The sequence below is a fragment of the Adelges cooleyi genome, unplaced genomic scaffold (genome assembly GCF_023614345.1).
Source record: "Adelges cooleyi isolate 19-005CV unplaced genomic scaffold, UGA_ACOO_1.1 ACOO_flye_CR_arks_rails_tigmint_CR_PRNA_30, whole genome shotgun sequence".
Taxonomy (NCBI): Eukaryota; Metazoa; Arthropoda; class Insecta; order Hemiptera; family Adelgidae; genus Adelges; species Adelges cooleyi.
Window position 1 is genome coordinate 5,320,507 of NW_026095971.1, and position 22,550 is coordinate 5,343,056.

A 22,550-nucleotide genomic window follows, 5' to 3' on the forward strand; every position below is an offset into this window, starting at 1 on the left:
GCAATAGAGTAATACCCACAGATTATTTTCAAATAGTCTGTGTCTATTGGTTTAATATATAACCTAAAAATAATTATAAGCCCGGCTGTAGATTAGTTTCTGATAAGTTTTTTATTCATTCCAGATCTGTATTGCTATGTTTGGTAGTTACTAGTTTTATTTTTCTTATTTTAGTCGAAGCTTAATAGTTATCATGGTTTTAAACTTTTAGTAGACGTATGTAACTTCAAACCATCCGTCTCTTTCTTTAGACTTAATTGAGTCTTATAAAACATACTGAGTACTTAGTATTTACTATTTTGAGTTTTTAATTATTAGTTCAATCGTTAGATGTCGTAAAGTATTTTTAATAAAACGGTTTTTGTTATATGTTCATTATGTTGCTAATGCGACAGATATTAAGTAACTCATGTCCCAAAAATTGGAAAACTACTATTGTTAAAACATTAACAAATATTGTAAGATCATATTATAACACTATAAATTAAAGTTATTTTATTATGTACCTATGTCTTAATAAGATTTGTATTTAGGAATTACGATGCAATTATGGCTTGAATAATGTTGGTAGTGATGATCCGGGCGTTGAAATTATTCAAAGTGAAATAAAAGAAGAAAAAACCAGTTTGGCTATGCGTGCTTATCTTCAAAGAGCTACACAGTATAGTAAGTTTATTTATAAAAAAAATGTGTTGTAAAATATAAGTAAGATAATCTGGTAATGTATTCTAACCATATTAAAAGTGTCATTTTTCAGATTTTATGTAAATCATAAATTTTTTTTTTGAGATACTTAGTGTGTTTTGTATTTAATAAAAATGGGTTTACTGAAAAAATTCAGAAACTGGCAAGTTAAAAATTTTGAGGTATGCCTTATTGCCTGTCACTAGTCTACATATATACATTACAGTGTAAAATCATATTACTAATTAAAGATTTAAGGGTCCTAGTCATAAAGTAATTGGGTTTTGATAACTTTTTTTTTTGTTTGAAAGAGGACAACTACAGTAGACATAGAGCTTCAATTTTTTTATTACATTAGCAATATAAACAAAGCAAAATGATCAAAATAAAAGGCTATTAAAACTATTTATTATCACTTATACATGTACAAGTCCAATATCACAATATATACAATTTCAAAAATTAAAAACTTGTTGACTTAAGTGACTTATGTTCTTAGTGCAAGTCTTCCTTAAAAAAAAAAAAAAACTGCAATTCTGTTAACTCTAAGAGACCTTACTATTTTTTTCATAATGTACATTTTTTTTTAGGAAAAAACCTCTCTGGAACCTGATGCTTTAAGCCCTGTCCATGATAACTATATTACCTACTAATATTATTTTCTGTACTAATAATAAATATGTATTCAAATTTATTTTAGATCAATTCATGGAACAACAGTCTCATGAGTATAATGTTGGTAGACGCCATTTAGCCAACATGATGGGAGTTGACCCAGAAACTTTTACTCAAAAAGATATTGATGTAAGTAACATGACAAAGTAAAATAACTTAAGTACAAAAAATGATACATTTTAGGCAGCAATTGAATATCTTTTTCCTTCGGGCTTGTATGATCCAAAAGCAAGACCAGCTATGAAGCCACCGATTGAAGTTTTTCCATCTAGGAAAGAAGCAGAATTTGATGAATCAGGACGTCCACATCACGTTTTTTTTTATACAGGAAAACCGAACTTTTATTTAATTTTACACGTAAAAAAAAAATCAAATCATGTAGCATCGCATCAAACATTTTTTCATGCATTAATGTATTTAAATATTATATTTTTAGAAAATTGCTACCAATTTGGTGGAATTAAATTCATTTGAAGATAATTTGATGAAAAATAATATAATCCCAGAAGCTCATAAACAATTGTACGATAAATTTAAAAATTAATTATTCATTGTTCACAACTTATTTGTGTTTAAAAATACTGTTAATTGTTTTGGTAGGTCAAATACAGGATCACAGTGGCTTACTAAAGAAGATTTAGAAAAAATAACAGTTGAAAAACTTTCTGATCATGAAGTAATTGTATTAAAAATATATATTAATTATTTTACAAAATTAAGGTGAATGATTGATGCAATTTTTTTTTAGTACAATAGTTTTGTGGTTGCGATAGAAAGATTATTAAAACATCCTTGTTCTTACAAATTTGTTGAGTTTATTTCTCAATATCAAAAACCAATGATGTCGACTAAAACTCTAATTGAACCACTACCAGTTAGTAATTATATACTTATAATTTGTATTAAACTATACATATTGAATTGAAATTCAATTTTTCAGGTGGAATATACAAAAGATGGAAGGGCTTATGTTACTGTTAAAGGTAATTTTTAAATAAGTACATCGACATCCTACTGATAATGCGTTCCCAAAATATTTAATATTGGATAATATTTTGGGTGCTAATAATTTTTTTTACTTAACTCATGACGCCTTTATATTACTTTTTTTTTTTCATTTTTCCTATGACTTTTTATTGATAGTAGCTTAATCATGTAACAGATTCCTAAAATTTCAGATCCCTAGCTCAATTCTATAATATTCTCGATGAACTCATCATAGGTATTAAAAATTAATGGAGTAATACAGAGAAAATTAATTTTTACGTAATATTTGATTTAAATTAAGTTTTGAAAATAATGTCTTCAGATGGCGGCCGTTAGCAGAAACTTATCGTTGGTGATATTGTTTAAAGTTTTTGCAACTTGTTGGCACATTATGAGGGGTATGGCGTTCAATACTACAAAAATTAGTTTCCTTAGGTCTTCTAGGGTGTGTGGCAGTATTTCTCCACGATAGGGCCTGTAACCAATCAAAACCATTTAATCGGATTTGCCCCACATTATATACATTCAGAATGTGTAATCATTAGTTTAGTAATGAGGAATCTTTTTTTTTACAAGCTTTTCTTTAACTCGCTAACACGTACGTACGTTCGTACTGGTGTTTTTCAAATCTTGCAAAAATTAATTTAACCCACATCCCGTAGAGGGCTGAAACTTGGCACAGACACTCATCTCAAATGATAATACAATATCCTGTAATAATATTGGGACTCGGACATCCAGGTCGCCCTACACAGGGTAATTTCACTAAAATTTCAAGTTTTTTTAAATCTTTAAAAATGAATTTAACCCACTTCCCAATATCGTAGAAGGCTGAAATTTAACCCAGACACTCTTTTAGGATGACAATACAATGTTCTGTCATAATAATGTCATAAGACAAAAAATAAATGAGAATGCTAGACTCTTGATTGACACTAGTGAACACTGATACAAGAGTGAAACGGATTGCTGTCCGGGTTCTTCGCGGATGTTGAAGAGCCGTTGTTTATACTGGATTAAAAAGAATTAGAGAATGAGAAAGGATAGATACAAGGTGCGAACAAATCGCAAGACACGAGTACCTAAGGAAATGTAAGCACACACGGTGCGAACGAATCGCAAGACACGGGTACTTTAAGAAAGGAATGTACACTGTGCGAACGAATCGCAAGACAAGTGCACAAGGAAAGTGGATAGATTACTAGGTGTTAATGAACGAACTCTCAAACTTAAACCTTGTAGACGGACAGCCACAACCGAGTACTCTTAACTGATGACATATAGCTACGGTAAAGTTGACTGACAAAATATCATTGAATCTGATTGTCTTTTATATTGTTTGACAATTTGCAATTCAGCGTTATTGTTAATTTAATCGTTTGGTCATCAGTCTCAAGTTGCCGGAAGCACTGCCCGCATTTATTTAAAATCACGTAACCTATATTGATGACGTGGTCATCATATAACAATAATAATCCAGGTCGCAAATGTCGAGGGGGTCATTTCACTAAAATTTCATATTTTTTTCAAATCTTCCATAATGAATTTAGTAGTCTATACACCAATTATTAAGTACCTTTAACAGGATTAAAAAGTAAAAAATAAAATAAATAAATAAAAAAAAACTTTTTTTAATAACATGCTTTTCTAAAAAATAGTAAAAAAGTGAACTAAAAATTAAAAAATAATTTTACTACAAGAACAGTTTACCAATAAATTGTAGGATATTTTATTTAAAATGTCAGTTACCTTGAAAACAACCGAAAATTAACTAAAATTTTAAATAATGTTAAAAATCTTTAATTTTTGACTAAAATAATAAGCGTGGGCTCCATTTAACAAAGTCCAAATTCTTTGAGTTAAGTATTATGAAATGTATGTGTCACACACAATTATTAAACTAAATTTAAATTACAAAAGAACTTACAATATAAAACATTATCTGATAAATTTATTAGGAACTTTGTTGAATAGGGCCCACTATTTTCTTTTTAGTCAAAAATTAAAGATGTTTAACATTATTTAAAATTTTAGTAAGTAATAGACATATTAAATAAAATGTGCTACTATTGATTGGTAAATTGTTCTTGTAATAAAATTATTTTTTACCTTTCAGTTCACTTTTTACTATTTTTTTTTTTTAGAAAAGCATGTTTTTAAAAAAGGTTTTTTTTACATTTATTTATTTTATTTTTTTACTTTTTAGTCCTATTAAAGGTATTTAATAATTGCTGAATAGATTACTTAATTAATTTTAGAAGATTTGGAAAAAAATGAAATTTTAGTGAAATGACCCCTACATTTGACCCAGTGAAGGGCGACCTGGGTGTCCAAGTCCCAATATGATTAAATGATATTGTATTGTCATTTAAGATGAGTGTCTGTGCCAAGTTTCAGCCTTATACGATATCGGGAAGTGGGTTAAATTTTGCAAGATTTGAAAAATACACGTACGTACGTGTTAACGATTTAAAGAAAAGCATGTAATAAAATTATAGTTATTTATAAAACATATGATTTTAAATATTAGGTTTATTAAAAAGAGGATATGACATAGTCACCAAAATCTTGGCATTTTTCATTTTTGTTATTAGTAATTTTGCTTTAAAATCATCAAGAGCGAGTAAACCACATTCTGCGTAAATATGTTTTAATGCTAGAAGATGGGGTATATAACTCCCTTTTAAAAATGTATATTGTATAATATAGCTAAATTATTATCAAGCAAATATAGAAAATAATCTTATTATTTTTTCATTAGATTGTCCTAGGAAGGATGCCAGGGCTAATGTAACTGTTTACTATCCGGGAACTGGCAAACTTTCAATTAATGGAAAAGGAATAGAATTTTTTGAAGACATCCAACCTAGGGAACAGGTAACTTTGTCTTATGTATAATATGTAGCTTTATATAGCAGAAAAGTATATAAGTAATAATTCAAATAAATAGGATAGAGAGCATATTGGAGCGATGAAGGTCACATACGGTTTATGTTATTTTTATGTACACGTAATATTCCCTTGCATATCCTAAAATGCTAAAAACTACAGTTTGATTTTTATAAGTTAATTTTAGGTTACTAGGTACTTGACTTAAAGAACTTATACTTTAAGACCTTTCAAAACCCTGTGTTTAACAAAACAAAAAAAGCTAGTACTGTGTGATTTGGAACTGTTATAACGAAAATGATAAAAATCACTTAAAAATAAATGCTTCGAAGTGAGTCTGTAGATGATGAAAATACAGATATTGATAAAGAATTTTAAAAGATTTAATGTGCTTAAAATTATTTTTTGAGCATTAGGAGGGTATGATTATGAGTGCAGGCGCATGATGGAGTGAGATAATCTGGCAGTGTATCAACGCACGGTCGCTGGTTCAAATCTTAATCACTGGCAGTTTATTCCTCCTCCGGGCGTGTAACTGTCTTGAGGGTGAAATGGCCACCTGCACCTCTCTCTGGGACCAAAATTGTTTTGAAGTGTTAGGTCAGCAGCCATCTAAAAGTCCAAAAATGCCAAATCTAAACCGTCTAAGCCCTGATCGATGGGAATAATGAACGTTAAACGTAAGAGAGAAAGGGAGGGTACGATTATAGTTGATTGTTTGTCTATGATTATTTGTTGCCATTTGTACTTATTTATCGTAATTAATTATATATATATATATATATATATATATATATATATATATATATATATATTTAAATCAAAATATTTTTAAATAACTAGGTCAGTGTAATTTTCATATTTTTTTCTTGATAAAAAAAAAGTGACTACAGATTTCTAAGAAAAGTTTCTATGTTAACTAATAACCCTACTCTATATCTACCTTAGATCTCATTTTCATACCTTATGTTTTAAAACTTTGCTCGAATAAGAAAAATAAAGAAAAAAGGCAATGGAGGAGGGGGGATATTTCTCAGTCGCCTCTGTGGACAGTATTGTCACTATCACATATTTTTTTTTATCCTATACGCAAACCTGTATTTTGTAATTATATCTGTTATCTTTTAGCTTAAAACTTAAACAGCTTTTTCGAAAACGTAATAAGGAATTACTGTTTTTGGAACTGTGAAGAATGAGTATTTTTTATTGTGGCACGTTTATAATTATAATAGAAACGTGCGGTTTAGAGTATATTTTTATTGTTTTAAGTAGTCTTAAAATAGTTTATTGATCACTTTTTGTATACGTGAATTTTATAAACACGTAACAGTGTATCTGAAATCTGTCTGGTTTATGTTTATACAATTACAAAAAAAAAACATACTGCATCAAATTCTAAGAATTTAAATATACAACACATCGTCATGTATAACTATTGTCTTAAAATAGAACCTTACTTTATGCACATGCTGACAATAGTTTAGTAGCATAAGTTGATACACTTTAATTATACAGAATTTTTTTAAAATAAAAAGGTAATTATTCAGTTTTCAGATTGAGTTGGTACATTCTCCAAGGAGGGTAACATAACGAACTGGTAAACTACCCCTTAAATTATTTATAATTGGGTTTGATTATGGGCCTAGTCTTGCGATTAAGATAAAAATCAATGTAATAGAGTATCAGTAAAGTTCTTAAAATTGTAAAATTAGAATTAAAAAAATAGTAAAAGTTGTCGATTACTTTTGTCTTGGTCTTAGGAGTATACAGAAACATATGAATTTAAGGGGTTTTAATTGCTCGTATATTTACGAATATTCCAATATATTTATTACTTATATTGAAAAATACAAGTATTATTTATATTATAATATTTGTTTATTAATTGTGTGAAATTTACTATTGTAGTCGTTGCAGAATCCATCTTCAGAGCGATAGTTACTGTTCCAAAAACAGTTTCAGTTTCACCATTTTGGAACAGTGATTATCGCTCTGAAAATGGACTCGGAACCAAGTTTGAAATGTCGCGTCAGCCAAAAACTGAAAACATGTATACATCTGAAAATTATTCACATAATAATGATGTCAATCCATGAAAGCTTTAGCATGTTCAAATTATTATTATTTAACAAAACTTTATTACGTCTACAATTTTCAACTTGTTGCGGTATTTACTTAATGAAATTTATGAATGATTATAAAATACAAAGTATTATAAATAGAGTAGTCATTGTGATATTACTAGGTAAAGGACCGGATCACGGATGAAGTTGTCGACAAAAATCGTACTTTAATCGTTGAATTTGTTTTTTCCATAATCAAACAATCGACACATTTAAAGTTCAAAACATATTAAAATTATATTAATATTGCAATTTTTTTTCAACTTTTTAGTTAGCGTGTAAGATGTGATTTTTTATTAGAACTTTATTCGGGTTTCCTGGACTTAATCCGGATTTAGTATTAGGGAATAGATATTGTTTATTAGAATAAAAGAAATTAGTGTTATAAAGCAATTTGAATATTTCTTTAACTATGGAGGTTATGTTTCTTGATAAACATAATGTACCCTTACCCATACAGATAACAAAACCAATGGGTTAACAGGAATTTTCCGATTATCTAGCAGACCAAATCTCTCCTCATTTTTCTTTTTTCAGTATATAAATTAACATCATATTTGTGTAGTTCACAAATGTATGGATTGCCATAATATTATATATTACACGGAACTGTGACCTTGCATGAGAAATGAGATATCTATAATTTATGGAAAAATGTGTGGTGTAATTTGTTATAAAATAACAAGGTATCATTTTACTTTTTTGTCTCTTGCGTAAAATAAGGCGATATTTGTTTAAAAATATGTTATTATATCACATGAAACTTTTAGTATATAATATGGTATATATTTATTTATATAATATACATTAATGTGTATAAACGTGTAGTATACTATGGCATCTATTCAGACTTCTTAATTAATTCTAGTAATAGTTTTTGTTGATGTTGCACTATTTCTTTAAGCTGTTTTATTTCTTCGACCAATACTTTATTTTCTATTTTATTTTCTAAAACCGATTGTTTGCAATCTACAATATTGAGTCGTTTTTGTTTAGCTATGTTTAGCGCACCTTCCATTATTTCTTTTGGCAGCCTTTTTTCCCTAGGGTTTAATGGTTTCACGTAGAGCACCACCCGGTACGCGAGCGGTGAAACCCGTGCGCTCCAGTTAAAGAAGTCTGTTACGCGTCTTGGTAAAAACCCTTGAAATAACGCCTGTTCTTGTAAATAAATAAGTTGAGTTTGTCTGACTAATTTCGAAAGACCGGCAGTTTTGTGTAAGCCTTGAATATCGTGCACTGCTATTCCTACCAGCAAATTCATTAGCACTACTGTGACGAATATAAGGAACAATACAAACGTAATGTGAGCACTTATATTAAGTATAACGGAGGATTTTTCATCCTTTCCAAGTAGTAAATCTAAGTCGAGTTCTCCTGTCATCATTACGAGGACTTTAACAATGCCTATTAAAGGATTGTTGAAGGCCGAGGACGTGGGAAATATAACACAAAAACTTATCGTGAAGCCAATGAGCAAGCACGAGTATGCTAATAATAATTTGGCAAATTCCGCTTGAACTTTAGTGAACATTGCAATGTATGTGCCAAATATAGGTAATTGCCCAACCATCAACATTAAATTTGACCATCCAAACAGCACGGAAAATGCTCCCACGTGGTTTTGCCAATGATAAGTCCTGTTATTGTACACAAATGACGTTAGAAAAACGCTAGCCGCGACAAACCAATCGATCACGTTTGTGATGTTTGAAAAATATTGTTTGGCCGATACGAATCCTGCAAATCCAATTAACTTCCTGGCAATTACTATGCACGTGAACACCAACAAAATGTACCAAATAAATTCCATGATCCAAATATTTGATATGAGATGCAAACCAAATAAATTGCTTTGTATACAAACGTCCGGGTTTTGGACAGTTATGTTTTTAGCTCTATTATAGCAGTCGTGAGCTAGAGCTGTAATTACATAGGCTGTTAATAATAGGATGAATATAGCATCGAAAATAAGACGCACAAAGTAAAAACGACGGATCTTTTGCCATTTTAAATATAAAAACGCTTTGCACAATGGGTGTTCGAGCATTAACTTCTGACCACATTCCTCTAGAGTGTGTAGCAGTATAATTTCGCCATGACTTGGATTCTGTAATAAATATCGAAAATCCATTTTCAATTCGACCTCCTTGATAGAAGCTTCAGGATCATTAAGGGAAATGGCTTGGTCCAACTTTTTTTTGATCGTATTAATACTCGAAGGAGTCTTTCGGTTAATAATGCTTAGAGCGCTCATTCCACCAATTGTTCTAGAACTTATGTCCGCTCCTTTAATGATTAAAAAGTCGACACACTGTGATAGTTCATTCAGCGCAGCTATGTGGAGCGGTGCGTAGCCGTATCTATCTTGAATATTGACGTCCGCACCCCATTTCACCAATACTTCAACCACATGGAACGATAGAAAAGCTTTACATACCGCTGAATGTAGTGGAGTTCGCTTGTCAATATCTAACGCGTTCACCTCGGCTCCCAATTCCAATAATATTCCTACGGATTCGGCACACTGAGCTTTTGCGGCAAGGTGCAGTGCAGTTTGGTATTTATCGTTCAATATGCCATGACTAGATCCGTTGTTGAGAAGAATTTGAACACATTCCGTGTTACCGTTTTCAGCTGCCATATGCAGCGCTGTCGACTGTCTGGTCCTGGACTTCTGATTTATCGATTTGTTGCTGCCAGCCAAGAGAAGTTTCAGACATTCAGTGTATCCTTTATCTGCAGCTAAATGAAGAGGTGTGTTGCCATGGGCATCAAAAGCATTTGGATCATCGACGCCTATTTGCAAAATATACTTAACGCATTCTAAAGAATTCGCTTGAACAGCACAATGAAGCACTGTGTTATCTACATCACATCGTTGATCAATTAGGATTTTTGTGGTTTCTAAAGCATTCCCCATTACTGCAGAGTGGAGTGGAGTGAATCCATTTTGAATTGAGTTGATATTGCATTTTTTGTTAATTAACCATCTATAACAAAATATTTTAAATACAACATAAAAAACTGTGAAATTAATGATGGATTAAAACTAACTATTATGAATAGAGAGAAACAGCTTTTTTATACAAATCAAGCAAACTGTCCAATGTATGGGTTACCTTAAGATACAGTATACTTATCAGTACTAACGTGTGTAAGATGGTTGTAATTATAATATGTTGATTATAAATTTACGAAATCTTACTCAGCATTTTGTTTTTCAATATTTATATAATTATTAGGGGTGGGTTGATACCAGAACCGATACTCGATATCGGCCGATATTAGTGGTATCGGTTTTTATTGGAAACCGATATTTGAACTGATACAAAAAAAAAAAAAAATTAGTGGATCACGGGACCTTCGGTAGGAACGAAGTTCACGTATCATATGGTTGCCCGTTGCATTCGATTATTGCAACGGACACCGACGGTGGAAGGACTAGACGCAGACGTCACCGCCTCCGCCACCCCAACTACCGATGCCAACGGCGAAGGGACTAAACGCCTACGCCGCTTTCTCTCTCGTGCGTCGGAGGATTTGTTCGTATGTATATTTTCGTGTCGGGTTTTTCGTGACGCTACATTTTTCACGCGTTAGCCCCACCGCGCAACCTGCCATAAGGAACTTTGTTCAAATAATTGCATTCACAAACTCACATGGATGTTATATCAAACTATTATTATTATTATTATTATTATTTATTAGGATTTATCAGGATTGATAAGGCTGATTCGCGCGCTCGTTATTACTTATTGTTACCATAGATCTTGTACTACTAGACGGAGCATCCGGGCGAGCATGCCTACGATCAGACAAGGAAGGAAGGTTAAGAAAGTTTTGGATAGGAGAGTAATCGTGAGGTGGACAAGGGATGAGAATACGAAATGCTGCCGCTCGTAAAAAGCGCCTCTGAACTCGTTCAATCATAACTCTGGCCTCTGATGAAGCAGGGTTCAAGAGGACAGAACTATATTCAAGAATGAGACGCAGGAGAGCACAGTATAAGGTTTTGAAAGGGGTAGTAAGGCGAAACTCAAGAGACGTACGATTTAAGAACCCGAGAAGTTTAAATGCCTTGCAGCTTATCTCTTCGACATGCTTATGGGGACAAAGTGTTCGATGAGGGTAGTGCCCAAGTCACGAACCGAGTCATCAGCGGATGAAAGGGTAATGCCATGGATAGAGTAGGGGAGTACAATATGAGAACGAAGACGTGAAAAGGTCATAGAAGCACACTTTGAAATGTTAAGGAAAAGTCCAAGGGACTCACCCTAAGTAACTAAGCGTTGAAGATCACCTTAGGCCTTAGAAAAAGAAGCAGTCGGATATGGGAGAAATACGAAGAAATAGCTTCATGTTGTCGGCGAAGATGAGCAGCTTTGCATGATGGAGAATAGATAGCGTTGATGAAAAGTGAGAAGAGAAGAGGGGACGGGACAGCACCTTGAGTAACGCCAGAAGGAGGAACAAAACAAATTCAAAGTATCCACACTACAAGCGGATACATTGGCTCATGTATATGAAGGGTACAGGGGAAGAACGGTAGTAGTTACGACAAAAAAAATACATCATTGTAAAGACAATACGTTTTCAGCTCCTTATCGAAGCTAAAATAGAATGTATACGTGCCATTTAGGACGAGATTTTTTTTTTTTGAAGATTTCTCGATTTTTGGGTAAAATTTACGTAGTTAACTCATTTTTTGTTTATTGGTCAACCTATTATAGGGTCCAATTTACTTAAGAACACACCCCAGACCAAGTATCTGCTCATGCCTACGGTGACCAGTTATCATAACAAAATGGTACTTTAAAATTTTAATAGTAATCGTATTGAATATTATAATTGGATCAATGATGTATAAAATATAGATGTATAGTACGTAATGTGTTATAGGTATAATACACGAATTATACATGTATGTATCATACGCACATACCCTGATAAATTTATATATTTACATAATATAATATTAGTGGCATATTAGAGCAACAAATGATCCAATCTAGTATATTACCAATAAATTTCGAAAATGTATTTAGTTACCAACCTGTCATTTCATTAAAACTGTGTATTATTGTAAAGTGTTTTTAAGAATTGCTAGGAAGCCAATTAATTACTAATAAATCTCGCCGATTTATGACTAACTAATTTTTTTAAAAAATAATTTAATTTTCCCCGACATTTTGAGACCAAGGATTTTCAACCGTAGAAATCGGTCCAATTAGGTTGGAACTTAGAAAATAGGTTGTGTGTTAATAAATAGTGTGGTTTTCTTATAAAATTATTTGCCATTAAACAAACAGTTTTTGTTTTATAAAAAAAATAAATGGTTAAAAAAAATGTATAGAGAATGGTTTGTCTATAATAGGATTAGTCTTAAAGTTCGTCAATCGATTTTCTCGGGTAAATATCTCATCATAAATTATCTCGTCAAACTAATTTTAATTACAATAGCTAAGATAATTTCATTATAATAGAGATTTAAAATTATGTTGTACAAAAAATCGACTTCTAAGATTTCAATTATTATTCCAGCTGACGACTGGAATTATTTATTTTAACTGGCCTATGGCCTTGTTCATACTTGGCCAATTGCCTGTTAATTTGTTTTTATTTCTTAAATTTTAGTATGTATATATAACCATTTATCACACCATTAGTTTGACATTTGTTTTTTAATGGGGCATATCGTTTTATGCTTTTAAAATTAGATTTAAAGAATAAATAATACAAAAAAGATGGCGTAGGAATTGAACATAGTAGAGTCGGGGTGGTCGAGGGTCTGTATAGAAATTATGATTGAAGTGATGTTTTCTCGAAGAAACGTTACGAAGCGAGTTTGGTAATATCATAAAATGCTTCAACATCGGTAGAATCTTAAAAAGGCGAAATTGTATTTATAAACGGGTTGTTAATTTTTAAAGAAAAAAGTTATACTACAGATTTCGTAAAAAATTGGTTTACCTTATTTGTACACGCAAAATTTACCCAAGTCTTTTAAATCTTCCTAGAAATGTGATTGTCCGCCTCTTGAAAAAGATATTATGATAACATATCTATAATATGTAAATAATACGTTTTTGGTGGCCTTTATTGGATTTAATTAAACTATTTATATCTAGTAGTTGATAAATATAGAATATTAAGTACAGTATGACCATTGACCAACCTGCTGTATTTTTCTTAAACCTTGTCAACTACTATAAACTGTTTAATTAAATTCAATTCAAATCAACCCCGTCTTAATTATGACAAATTCCATGTCGACCATACACATAAAGTAACTAAATCGGTAATTTCGAAAAATATTGATTCAAGTAGTAAAAAACGTAAAACTCATGGAATTTATATAATCTTTTTATTGTTACTTAACTAAATGTAAATATACAATGTTAGATATATAATTGTCAAAATTGTGTTTAAAAAAACAATCAGAAATTATTTTATTTTTGGTTGGGACCCTCCTTCTTATCGAAAGCCCCCCCCCCCGGCTTACTTTAATTTTTAACACATATGTGGACATTTCTGATAATAATATGATCGATAAATTTATTCGGTGTAATCACCATTAGTTTATATTATTTCTAATCTAAGAACGCGACAGATTGGATGTACAGCGGCGTTTCATACCTCAAAGCATCGACGTTGTTCATGAAAGCTGCTAGATGTATGGCGGTAAAGCTACCGCAGTGTGTGCACCCGATGTTGGCTCCTTTTTCGTATAAGTATTCAAGATACTGGGTCGCACCGACATATACAGCCCAACATAACAGCCTGTCCAGCTCAACCTGGTTGAGTGGCGGTTGGGGTTGCTGTTCCTCCGGATCGAACGTGCCTTGCTCTACTTGTTGCAAGAGTGGCAGCCGCCCGTTGCACGTCCTCATCGAGTTCATTAGGTCCTGTCGGATTGTATCCTTGCAGATTATTACAGATAGTTCGATTTCTCGGTTTTCGGCCACTGCGTCTGGCAAGCTCTCCATGAATAGAAACTCTTCCACGTTGGACGGGCGCTCATCTCGCGGACGCCCGCGAAAGCTATACCACCGGTCTTTTACCGACGGCGAACTCGATTTCGACTTGGACGTCAAGTGTCGATTGTCCACATTTAGACTGATCGTTCTGTCCAGCGGCATTGTCGCCACGTCCAAGTGTTGTTTGTCCATAATACTATTTTATTATTAACGTTTTTACCGAACGGTCGCCAATTTAGTACGACATACGCGACGAACTTATGTTTTGTTAAAACTATTTATTCGCCCGAGTTAGACGGATAAGACGGACATGCCCGGCCGGACATCACCGTAGTTACGACGTTCCGAAGTCATTGATGGATCACGTGTCATTGACTAGCAACACCGCCGTAGTGGTTGATAGGTACACGCCGAGAGCGGAGAGTGAGAGGACCGTGGCCACTGTCGGAACTATGAGCGTATCTCCCGATAGTGCTCCCCTCCTACTTGATATTTCGTTACGGATACCGCACGTGGTATGATAGGTGCATACAGCATAATAAATAAACACACCGTGACTGTATTCCCGAATATTCTAGTCTTAAAATAAAAAACAATATGAAATTCTGCGCACACGTTGACCGATGGCGAATATCGGACAATTAATAATTCTACTCGTGATAATGAGCATATCTGACTAGTATCCGGTCTGTCCATGGGGCGTAGATCACTTCATCAGTTTTGACTTTCGAGTATTATTACATTGTATCTAAATAACATTGCGACGAACATGTGTCGACAACAAAACAACACGTAATTATTATACCCCCTTTTAGTTTACTTGAGTAGAAAACAATATTGTGTAATTATTATTAGTATTAACAATGAACTTGTCAAATAATATATTATATGTCAGTGTGTTAAATTTATAATAAAAAAATTTAAAACTCGACTTTAAAAAAACTAGTACAGTGGGGTGGGTCGGGCATAGTAGGGATGGAAAAAGCGAAAGATAGAAAAAAATGTCACCCCTTCTAGGAAGAAGGGTGTACGATAATTGTTTAGGTTGTCAACGTTTGTCGGCAGTACTATGCCTTAAGAATATTCTATACAAATTTAGAACTAATTGGACTATTTTGAAAAAAAGATCTGGGGCGCCGTAATTTTAAGTTGAAAAAATTGTAAATTTTTCGGGTGTTTTTCTCGATTTTGAAGGGGAAGGGATGAACTGTTTAAATTGTTGGGCAATAAAGTACCTTACAGGTACGATTTCTGATCTTAAGAGCTGCTACACGAAGAAATCGGTTCTGTGGCTTAAAAGAAATCGTGGGTACAGACACAAAAATATAAATAAGCGTGTTAAAAATAAAAACACATCATTGTAAATACAATACCTTCTCATCTATCGCATCGAAGCTAAATGGAGTTTAATAAATGTTCATTTGGTAAACTCATGTTTAAATTAATTTTTATTATCTTAGGGTATAAGCATATATTAAGAAGCTATAATATAGAGTATAGCCTACATAATTATTATAAATAAAGATAGACAACGTCAACCGGCAAATTTTTTTATTTGCATTCATGGATTTTACTGTGTTAAAGCTATTAAATATGGACTTGACGAACCTATTAAAATAGGTTCGTCAAGTCCATTTACTGACATTGTCCATATATTACGTTTTATCTACTAGTTTTAATTTTTTAAATTTCATTTCTATAGCCACAATAAAAAGTGAAGTTTTATAGCCATTTCCACCATAAATTGTTATTTTTGGTTATTAAATAATTTAAATGCTATCAGTTGTTCGAAGATCTATTAGAAGACAAATTGAACTGTGGTCTGTGGAAATGTTTTTTTATCAAAATCCGATGGACTTACGAGGCGTCATCGTTTTTCCCGTAAGGCATATTTAATGAAAACTGGTCTTCAAACGACCCCTTTAAGTTTTTAACGTTACAATATATGCGCTAGGGGAGAGGTAGACTGCAGTGTTATTTTTATTGATACGTAATAATCGCTCACTTATATTTTAAATGCGAAAAACTTTAACTATTCAAAACTGATTATCGGCCAATCATCAGATTTATTTTATTATGGTAATTTTATGGTACTATTTGACTTAAACAACTTATAGTTTAAGACCCGTCAAAAAAGTGTTAAACAAAACAAAAAATGCTAGTACTGTGGGATCGGGGAATGTGACGGGGGAGCTTATAGTCTATACTCTACAGGAATTATTATAACTAAAGTGATAAAAATCATTTTTAAATAAAAGCTCCGGAGCGGATGTGTAGATGGTAGAAATAAAAAATCGATAAAAGCGTGTAAAAGATATAATGTGCTTAAAATTATATTTTGAGTATTAGGAGGGTACGATTATGTGTGCAATTTTATTATTATTATTAAATTATGTTTTGAGTATTGGGGGGGGGGGGTATAATTAGGGTTGATTGTCTATCTAGGATTATTTGTTACCATCGTTATCTATTTATGGTAATTAACAATATAATTAAAATATTCGCAAATACCTGTTGACTGTTGATTCACTCACACATAGCAACCTAGACATTTACAACGGCCAAAGTGTAATTTATCCCTTTTATTCAGGGTTTTCCTTAATAAATAGTCGATTTTTAAGAAAATCGTAGATTCCATAGATCTAGATCTACTCTGGATCTACCTTCTTTCTAGATAATAAGTCGTAAAACATCCCTCGAAAAAGAGAAAAAAGAAACCTTCCCTTGATCAAATAGTACTTTATTTAAAGAATATTTTGTACAAAATATATAGAACTAATTTAATTAATTAAAAACTAATGTATAGCGTGCCGTAATTTGTTGGGTGTTTTCAGCTTCTCATCGAAGAAAAAACTTTAACTACATAAAAAATTATTTTAATATGTTAGCATAATAACAATTGTATTGGAAATAAAACGATTTAGTTCCACCTTAAACAATTATTATTTATTATTAAATGAAAAACGATTATTGTAACATAAAATTGTTAACCCTGGGTAGTTAATAGATTAGAAAAAGTTCACCAAATTTTCTTTATAATGCAAACAATTGTAGAAAGTCTACTCCTTTCCTATTAATTTCCAAGAAAAAACCCATTAACATAAAATTATTATTTATTATTTAAGGTAAAAATTCAACATGTTATTATTTTGAACATGTGATTAAATAAATAATTATAATATATGACTTTATACTCATATATATTATTCATATTTAATTGTGTTACTTCCTATGTTATACTGTGATGTGTAATAACAATAAATAATAGCCCATCGTTGATCTTCAATCAGACACGGTTTCACTTAGAACTTATTAGATTTATTTATACTTACCAAGAAAGATTTTTAAAGTATTTTTTATATAGTTCACTTGTGGTATTTACTATTTAAGCGTACCATGATTAGTTACAGTGTATGAACTGTAGTAGAATAAACACAATATGATCTGATCGTAATCATGATGAGTCACGTAGTTGATTTTTCATTTTTATTGTTATTATGAATATAAGAAAGCGACTATGAGTTTCAATAATATTTTTTAGTTTATGTAATCATGTTAACAATATAGGGTCATTTCACGTGAAATCGCCTAATGTGTGTGATAGTATAGTTAAAATATGTTTTAAATTTTTATCATACATTTTTTTTTTGGTTCTTAATAACAAAAAAAAACTAAAAAAATTTTTTTTTTGTTTTGGACCTATGTAGTTTGATTTTTAAAAAAAACTATCCAAAAACACCCCATGTTCCCGACTGTGTAATTTAACCGCCGATAATGCCTAGTGGTATAGACATGAAACCTGCTCACTTTAAATTCTAGTGCAGTCTACTTTAACCATATTTTGAAATTTTTTTTTATTTTTTAACCCTGAGAAATTGTTTTTTTTTTTAAACTTAAAATTTTTTTAAAACCTCATTTTGGTGTTAGAAAATAAACGATTTAATAAAATATTTTGCTTTTATAAAATTCAAGTTATGTTCTTATGAGTTTATGACCCATATCATCTTTAAACCAATTAAGTTATTTTTATAACGTTTTTATGAACTCACAATCTTGTTTTCTATTAATTTACTGTTTCAAACTTATGTGGTAAGCTGAAAATTGCCTAATTTAATGACCCACAACACAAATATGACTGAACGAAAAATTTTCCAAATTCATGCAAAACTTAATTATAAATGAGTAGAAACTAGAACACCTGGTAAAAGTTTGATTATGAAGAAATTGTTCTAACATGAGTGGTAAGGGAACAAAATGTAAATGGTAAATTGTGAATATTTCCAGTAAGTGTAAATCGAAAAATTTAAACCCTTACCACTGACGTTAGAACAATTTCTCCGATATATTTTATCTTTAGTATATATATATATATATATATATATATATATATATAACCATAAGTTGCTTTAAGTTTTTTCTAAATACAATGTGTGTATAACTAATTATATTAATAATGTTATGAGAAAACAAATATTTTAGATTTATTTTATTTTGTATACATGAATAGTTATTATATTGTGCGTATTTTTTTTTTAGATTCTATTTCCATTGATTTTCACGAACATGGTTGAGAATGTGGACATTGAAGCCACCGTTAGTGGCGGAGGGATATCTGGCAAAGCTGGTGCTATTCGTTATGGAATATCCTGGGGATTGCGTTCTTTTGTAGACAGTGAAATGGTAGAACGCATGCGAGTCGGTTAGTTGAACCTATTTGTACCTACATATTTTTCTAGCTTAATATAATATGATCTATAGATCTTTGTCACACTTGCTTAACCTAATATACTATTTATATTTGCTCTTCATGCTGTCCACCGCAATCCTTGTAGGATCCATTTGATATTTCTTCCAAGCCATGATTCTACTGTACTCGGTCGCATTATTGTTGCTCCTAGGACCTAGTGTTTTATTTTATATTTGATTTTCCCGATGTTGTATGATAGATAATAGTTGTTCTTCCCTTCAACATTCTCATTCATCATTTGTTAGTATTATTATCCAGTCAATTATGCAACTATACGAATCATGCGATGGCTTTTTGCTTAAAATTAGAAACAATCAGTATCATAAATTATATTCTTATCCTTAAAATTATTGTTTTACAGCCGGGCTACTACAAAAAGACTACAGGAGGAGAGAGAGAAAGAAGCCGGGACAGGCAAGAGCAAGAAGAAAGTTTACTTGGAAGAAACGTTAATTTAAGTTGAACATCCATAGAAGTTGTTGTGTAAATAATAATACATTATACTTGCATTCATAAAAAAATAGTGTATTTTGTGCATAGCGTTGACACCTGCATCAAATATATAGAAATAATGTGAAGTGAAGTAATACAAAATACACCTTGTAGTAGTAAGAATAAAAATGACTTTATAGTAACTGAATTGTTTAATTACATTACATTTTTTTGAAAATAACAATAATATAATAAATAATTATTAGGGCGTAATTTCACTAAATAAAACTAGGGGTGTCAGTAGAGTACATTTACAATTTTCCTTGGGGGCTAGGTTGAAGCGTCAGAGCTGTAATGAAAATGTAGAACATAAAAGAATTCGGCATCCGGCTTTAAATAAAGACATGGAGGTGTGTGGAGTAAGTAGATATTAGGAAATGCTAATGAATATAGAAAGTAGTGCCGAGGATTTGGCTGGCTTAACCTAACCATATGAGATAACGCAAGGAGAAGAAAGAAAAAAAAACAAATGAGAAATAATTTTTGTCAGCGACACTGAAAACGAAGCTAAAATAATTTCCTTTATAGAGAAGATCCTGCTCAATAAAATTATATATACTTATTGCTAGATTTTGCTTTTTATTGAAATAAAACAAAAATGTTCACAATCTAAATAAAATCCATTTTGGGTTAGCTATATTGTATGATTTAATAAATAAATGATCAGAACTACAAGTATTACCATTTGTATATAAGTTTAAACAATGAAAAAAAAAAATTTTATATATTTTTAGTTTAATTAGGTGTTGTATAAGTAATGAAACTCTGTTTTAAGAAACCTAAAAACAAAACTTTTAGTTATTTTGCATTTTTACTTATCAAACTTTTTTAACTTTAATTGTTTTGAGTTTCTGAAATGTAATATTTAATGGTACTTATTCGTTTTAAAAATTGACATCTTAAAAGTACACATGTCAGCATAGGAATAATTAAGTAATGTGTTAATACTACTTAGTCTATGGACTTTTATCAATGTAATTGTTAATTTTAAGTCAAAGCCTCTAGACTTTAGTCACTACATGAAAAAGAAAAAAATGAACGAAAACCTATGGTGTCAAAATTCACTTAAAGGGTCCATACACTACGATGAAAAACGACGGCTTAGGTTAAAACCAAAGTGTATAGGCAAAACACGACAGTTTTTATATCTGTCAAATCATGATTTTAAACATGATGTGTTTTATTGTGACGATTCAGCATCGTCGTTTTTTATCGTAGTGTATGGGGCCCTTAAACCTTTCCGATCAGTGGCCACTTCAATTTAAGCTCTAACGAATGATAAAATATTTAGAAACTAATGACCTAAAAATGTATACTCTATAGTTTTTAATTCTAAGTGAATATTTTGTTCTAATTTTTAACTGAGTTTTTGTGTGCTGTGCAGCACCGACCACCAATATTCAGTCGTTTTCGTTGGTCTGCTTTATTTAAGCTAGATTATAGAACTAAGATATTCAATAAATTAAATTTACTAGGGGATTTATAGTAGCAATATTAACCTTTATTAATAACATACTAAAATTGTATAACAAAAAATGTTAAATAAAATCAAAATAATATTAATAAATAATAACTTGTCACTTTATGAAGGAGCATTGCCTTAATTGCAATAAAGCTTACTATTATATCTGGTCTGAAGTTCATGGCAAAAGAGGAAGCAAAGAGATAAATAAAAACGTCAAGTCTACTTAATAATTAGTTTTGTACTTACATTTACCAATTTTGCTATTCCTAAAATCAATAGTTTTTATAAAGGAAATGATAGCTAATAAGGAGGGGAAAAAATGTATTCCATCTGGGATGGACAACAATTCTCGATTTAATTTGTTTTGCATGAACGGGGTCGATATATTATAAATATATTTTTAATCATTTGTTCCCAAATATTTTAATATTGATTTAAATGGCCGAAACAGAATCGGTTTTTATCAGTTATGGTCTATTTTGCTCGAAAAAGGTGCCACCCTATGAAATGTACAATAAATTGCCTTACGGTTAGTATTAACATTGACTTAAATTTAAAATTGATTGAAATATATTTTAGCTAGGCAATACCTGTTTTAGTCGTTCTTTTGGTTTCTTAATGATTTAGCAACTTTAAAATCCAAAAATACCGTTAGAAAATTGTATGTTCGTGTAACGGAAATTTATTTTTTTCGCCACTCCGTCATTGTTGCATAAAAACGTCTTATGAATTTCAGATAGACCTCCCGCTAACAGACATAAAAAAGTGATATCTCCATTGACTGCGGTGTTATTTTTCATAGGTTGGAAGGTGGGGAGCCCCATTTTCAAATATCACACACGTACTTATTTTGTACTAAATAAAACAAATTATAAGTAAACCATACAAAACGTATTCGAGCATTATAATATCAAGTGTTTGATGTAAAATATTAATATATTGACCACAAAATATTTTAACAAAAACATATTAAAATAACCTAAAGTAATTAAAAATTATATTTAATTCAAATACAAAATCATATTTAATAGGTAACACCAATATGGTATAATACCAATTTTTTGTTAAATTGATTAGTTATGTATTATGTATGTATAAATATATATATATATACACATTTGTAAAGATGATATCCACTTTATCTCAATGTATTAAAAATAAAAATCATGTCAATTGTTTTATTACATTTGTTTTATCGTGGTTTGATAATAACAATTATTTCCTTTTAATTATACATAAATATTCCAACGATTTTGTGAAGTGATGTATTATATTATCGCTTCGTTTGACCTTCTAATATTGTATTTAACAACCTAATATGATTTCCTATTCATACCTTGTATATATACGCGTATGTTTTTATTAATTAACACACAATATTATAAATGTGTTTTTTCCCGAGTCTGGCCTCTATTTAGCGTGCTGGGCGGCGCGTAACGATGCAAATTCCAAATCACAGCATAATTATTATGACTCACTGGAATACCAGAATGAGTTTTACGTTGTTT

The 22,550-nt window shown here is 31.1% G+C and overlaps 2 protein-coding genes across 2 annotated transcripts; one reads left to right on the top strand and one right to left on the bottom strand.

Annotated features, from left to right (window-relative positions):
* The first annotated feature begins 17 nt into the window (after nucleotides 1–17).
* Nucleotides 18–19,720, top strand: LOC126839060 (28S ribosomal protein S9, mitochondrial). The gene is made up of 11 exons (XM_050574002.1): nucleotides 18–458; nucleotides 534–666; nucleotides 1,385–1,488; nucleotides 1,543–1,716; nucleotides 1,796–1,881; nucleotides 1,960–2,035; nucleotides 2,108–2,233; nucleotides 2,300–2,342; nucleotides 5,108–5,223; nucleotides 18,875–19,037; nucleotides 19,447–19,720. Exons 1-11 carry the CDS (start codon nucleotides 369–371, stop codon nucleotides 19,536–19,538), a joined length of 1,203 nt encoding a protein of 400 aa, XP_050429959.1. The 5' UTR covers nucleotides 18–368; the 3' UTR covers nucleotides 19,539–19,720.
* On the bottom strand, nucleotides 8,154–14,841 carry LOC126839053 (transient receptor potential channel pyrexia-like). Its single transcript, XM_050573993.1, has 2 exons — nucleotides 13,998–14,841; nucleotides 8,154–10,351 (listed from the first exon to the last, which is right to left on the bottom strand). The coding sequence occupies exons 1-2, from the start codon at nucleotides 14,528–14,530 to the stop codon at nucleotides 8,200–8,202; spliced, it is 2,685 nt and encodes an 894-aa protein (XP_050429950.1). The 5' UTR covers nucleotides 14,531–14,841; the 3' UTR covers nucleotides 8,154–8,199.
* Nucleotides 19,721–22,550: the final 2,830 nt, after the last annotated feature.

Coding starts and splice junctions, on each gene's coding strand:
- LOC126839053 (XM_050573993.1), bottom strand. CDS start 14,530: ATGGACAAACAACACTTGGACGTGGCGACAATGCCGCTGGACAGAACG. Junction 10,352..13,997: donor AACAACGTCGATGCTTTGAG/GTATGAAACGCC, acceptor ATTTTGTTATAG/ATGGTTAATTAACAAAAAAT.
- LOC126839060 (XM_050574002.1), top strand. CDS start 369: ATGTTCATTATGTTGCTAATGCGACAGATATTAAGTAACTCATGTCCC. Junction 1,882..1,959: donor CCAGAAGCTCATAAACAATT/GTACGATAAATT, acceptor TTGTTTTGGTAG/GTCAAATACAGGATCACAGT. Junction 2,234..2,299: donor CTCTAATTGAACCACTACCA/GTTAGTAATTAT, acceptor TCAATTTTTCAG/GTGGAATATACAAAAGATGG.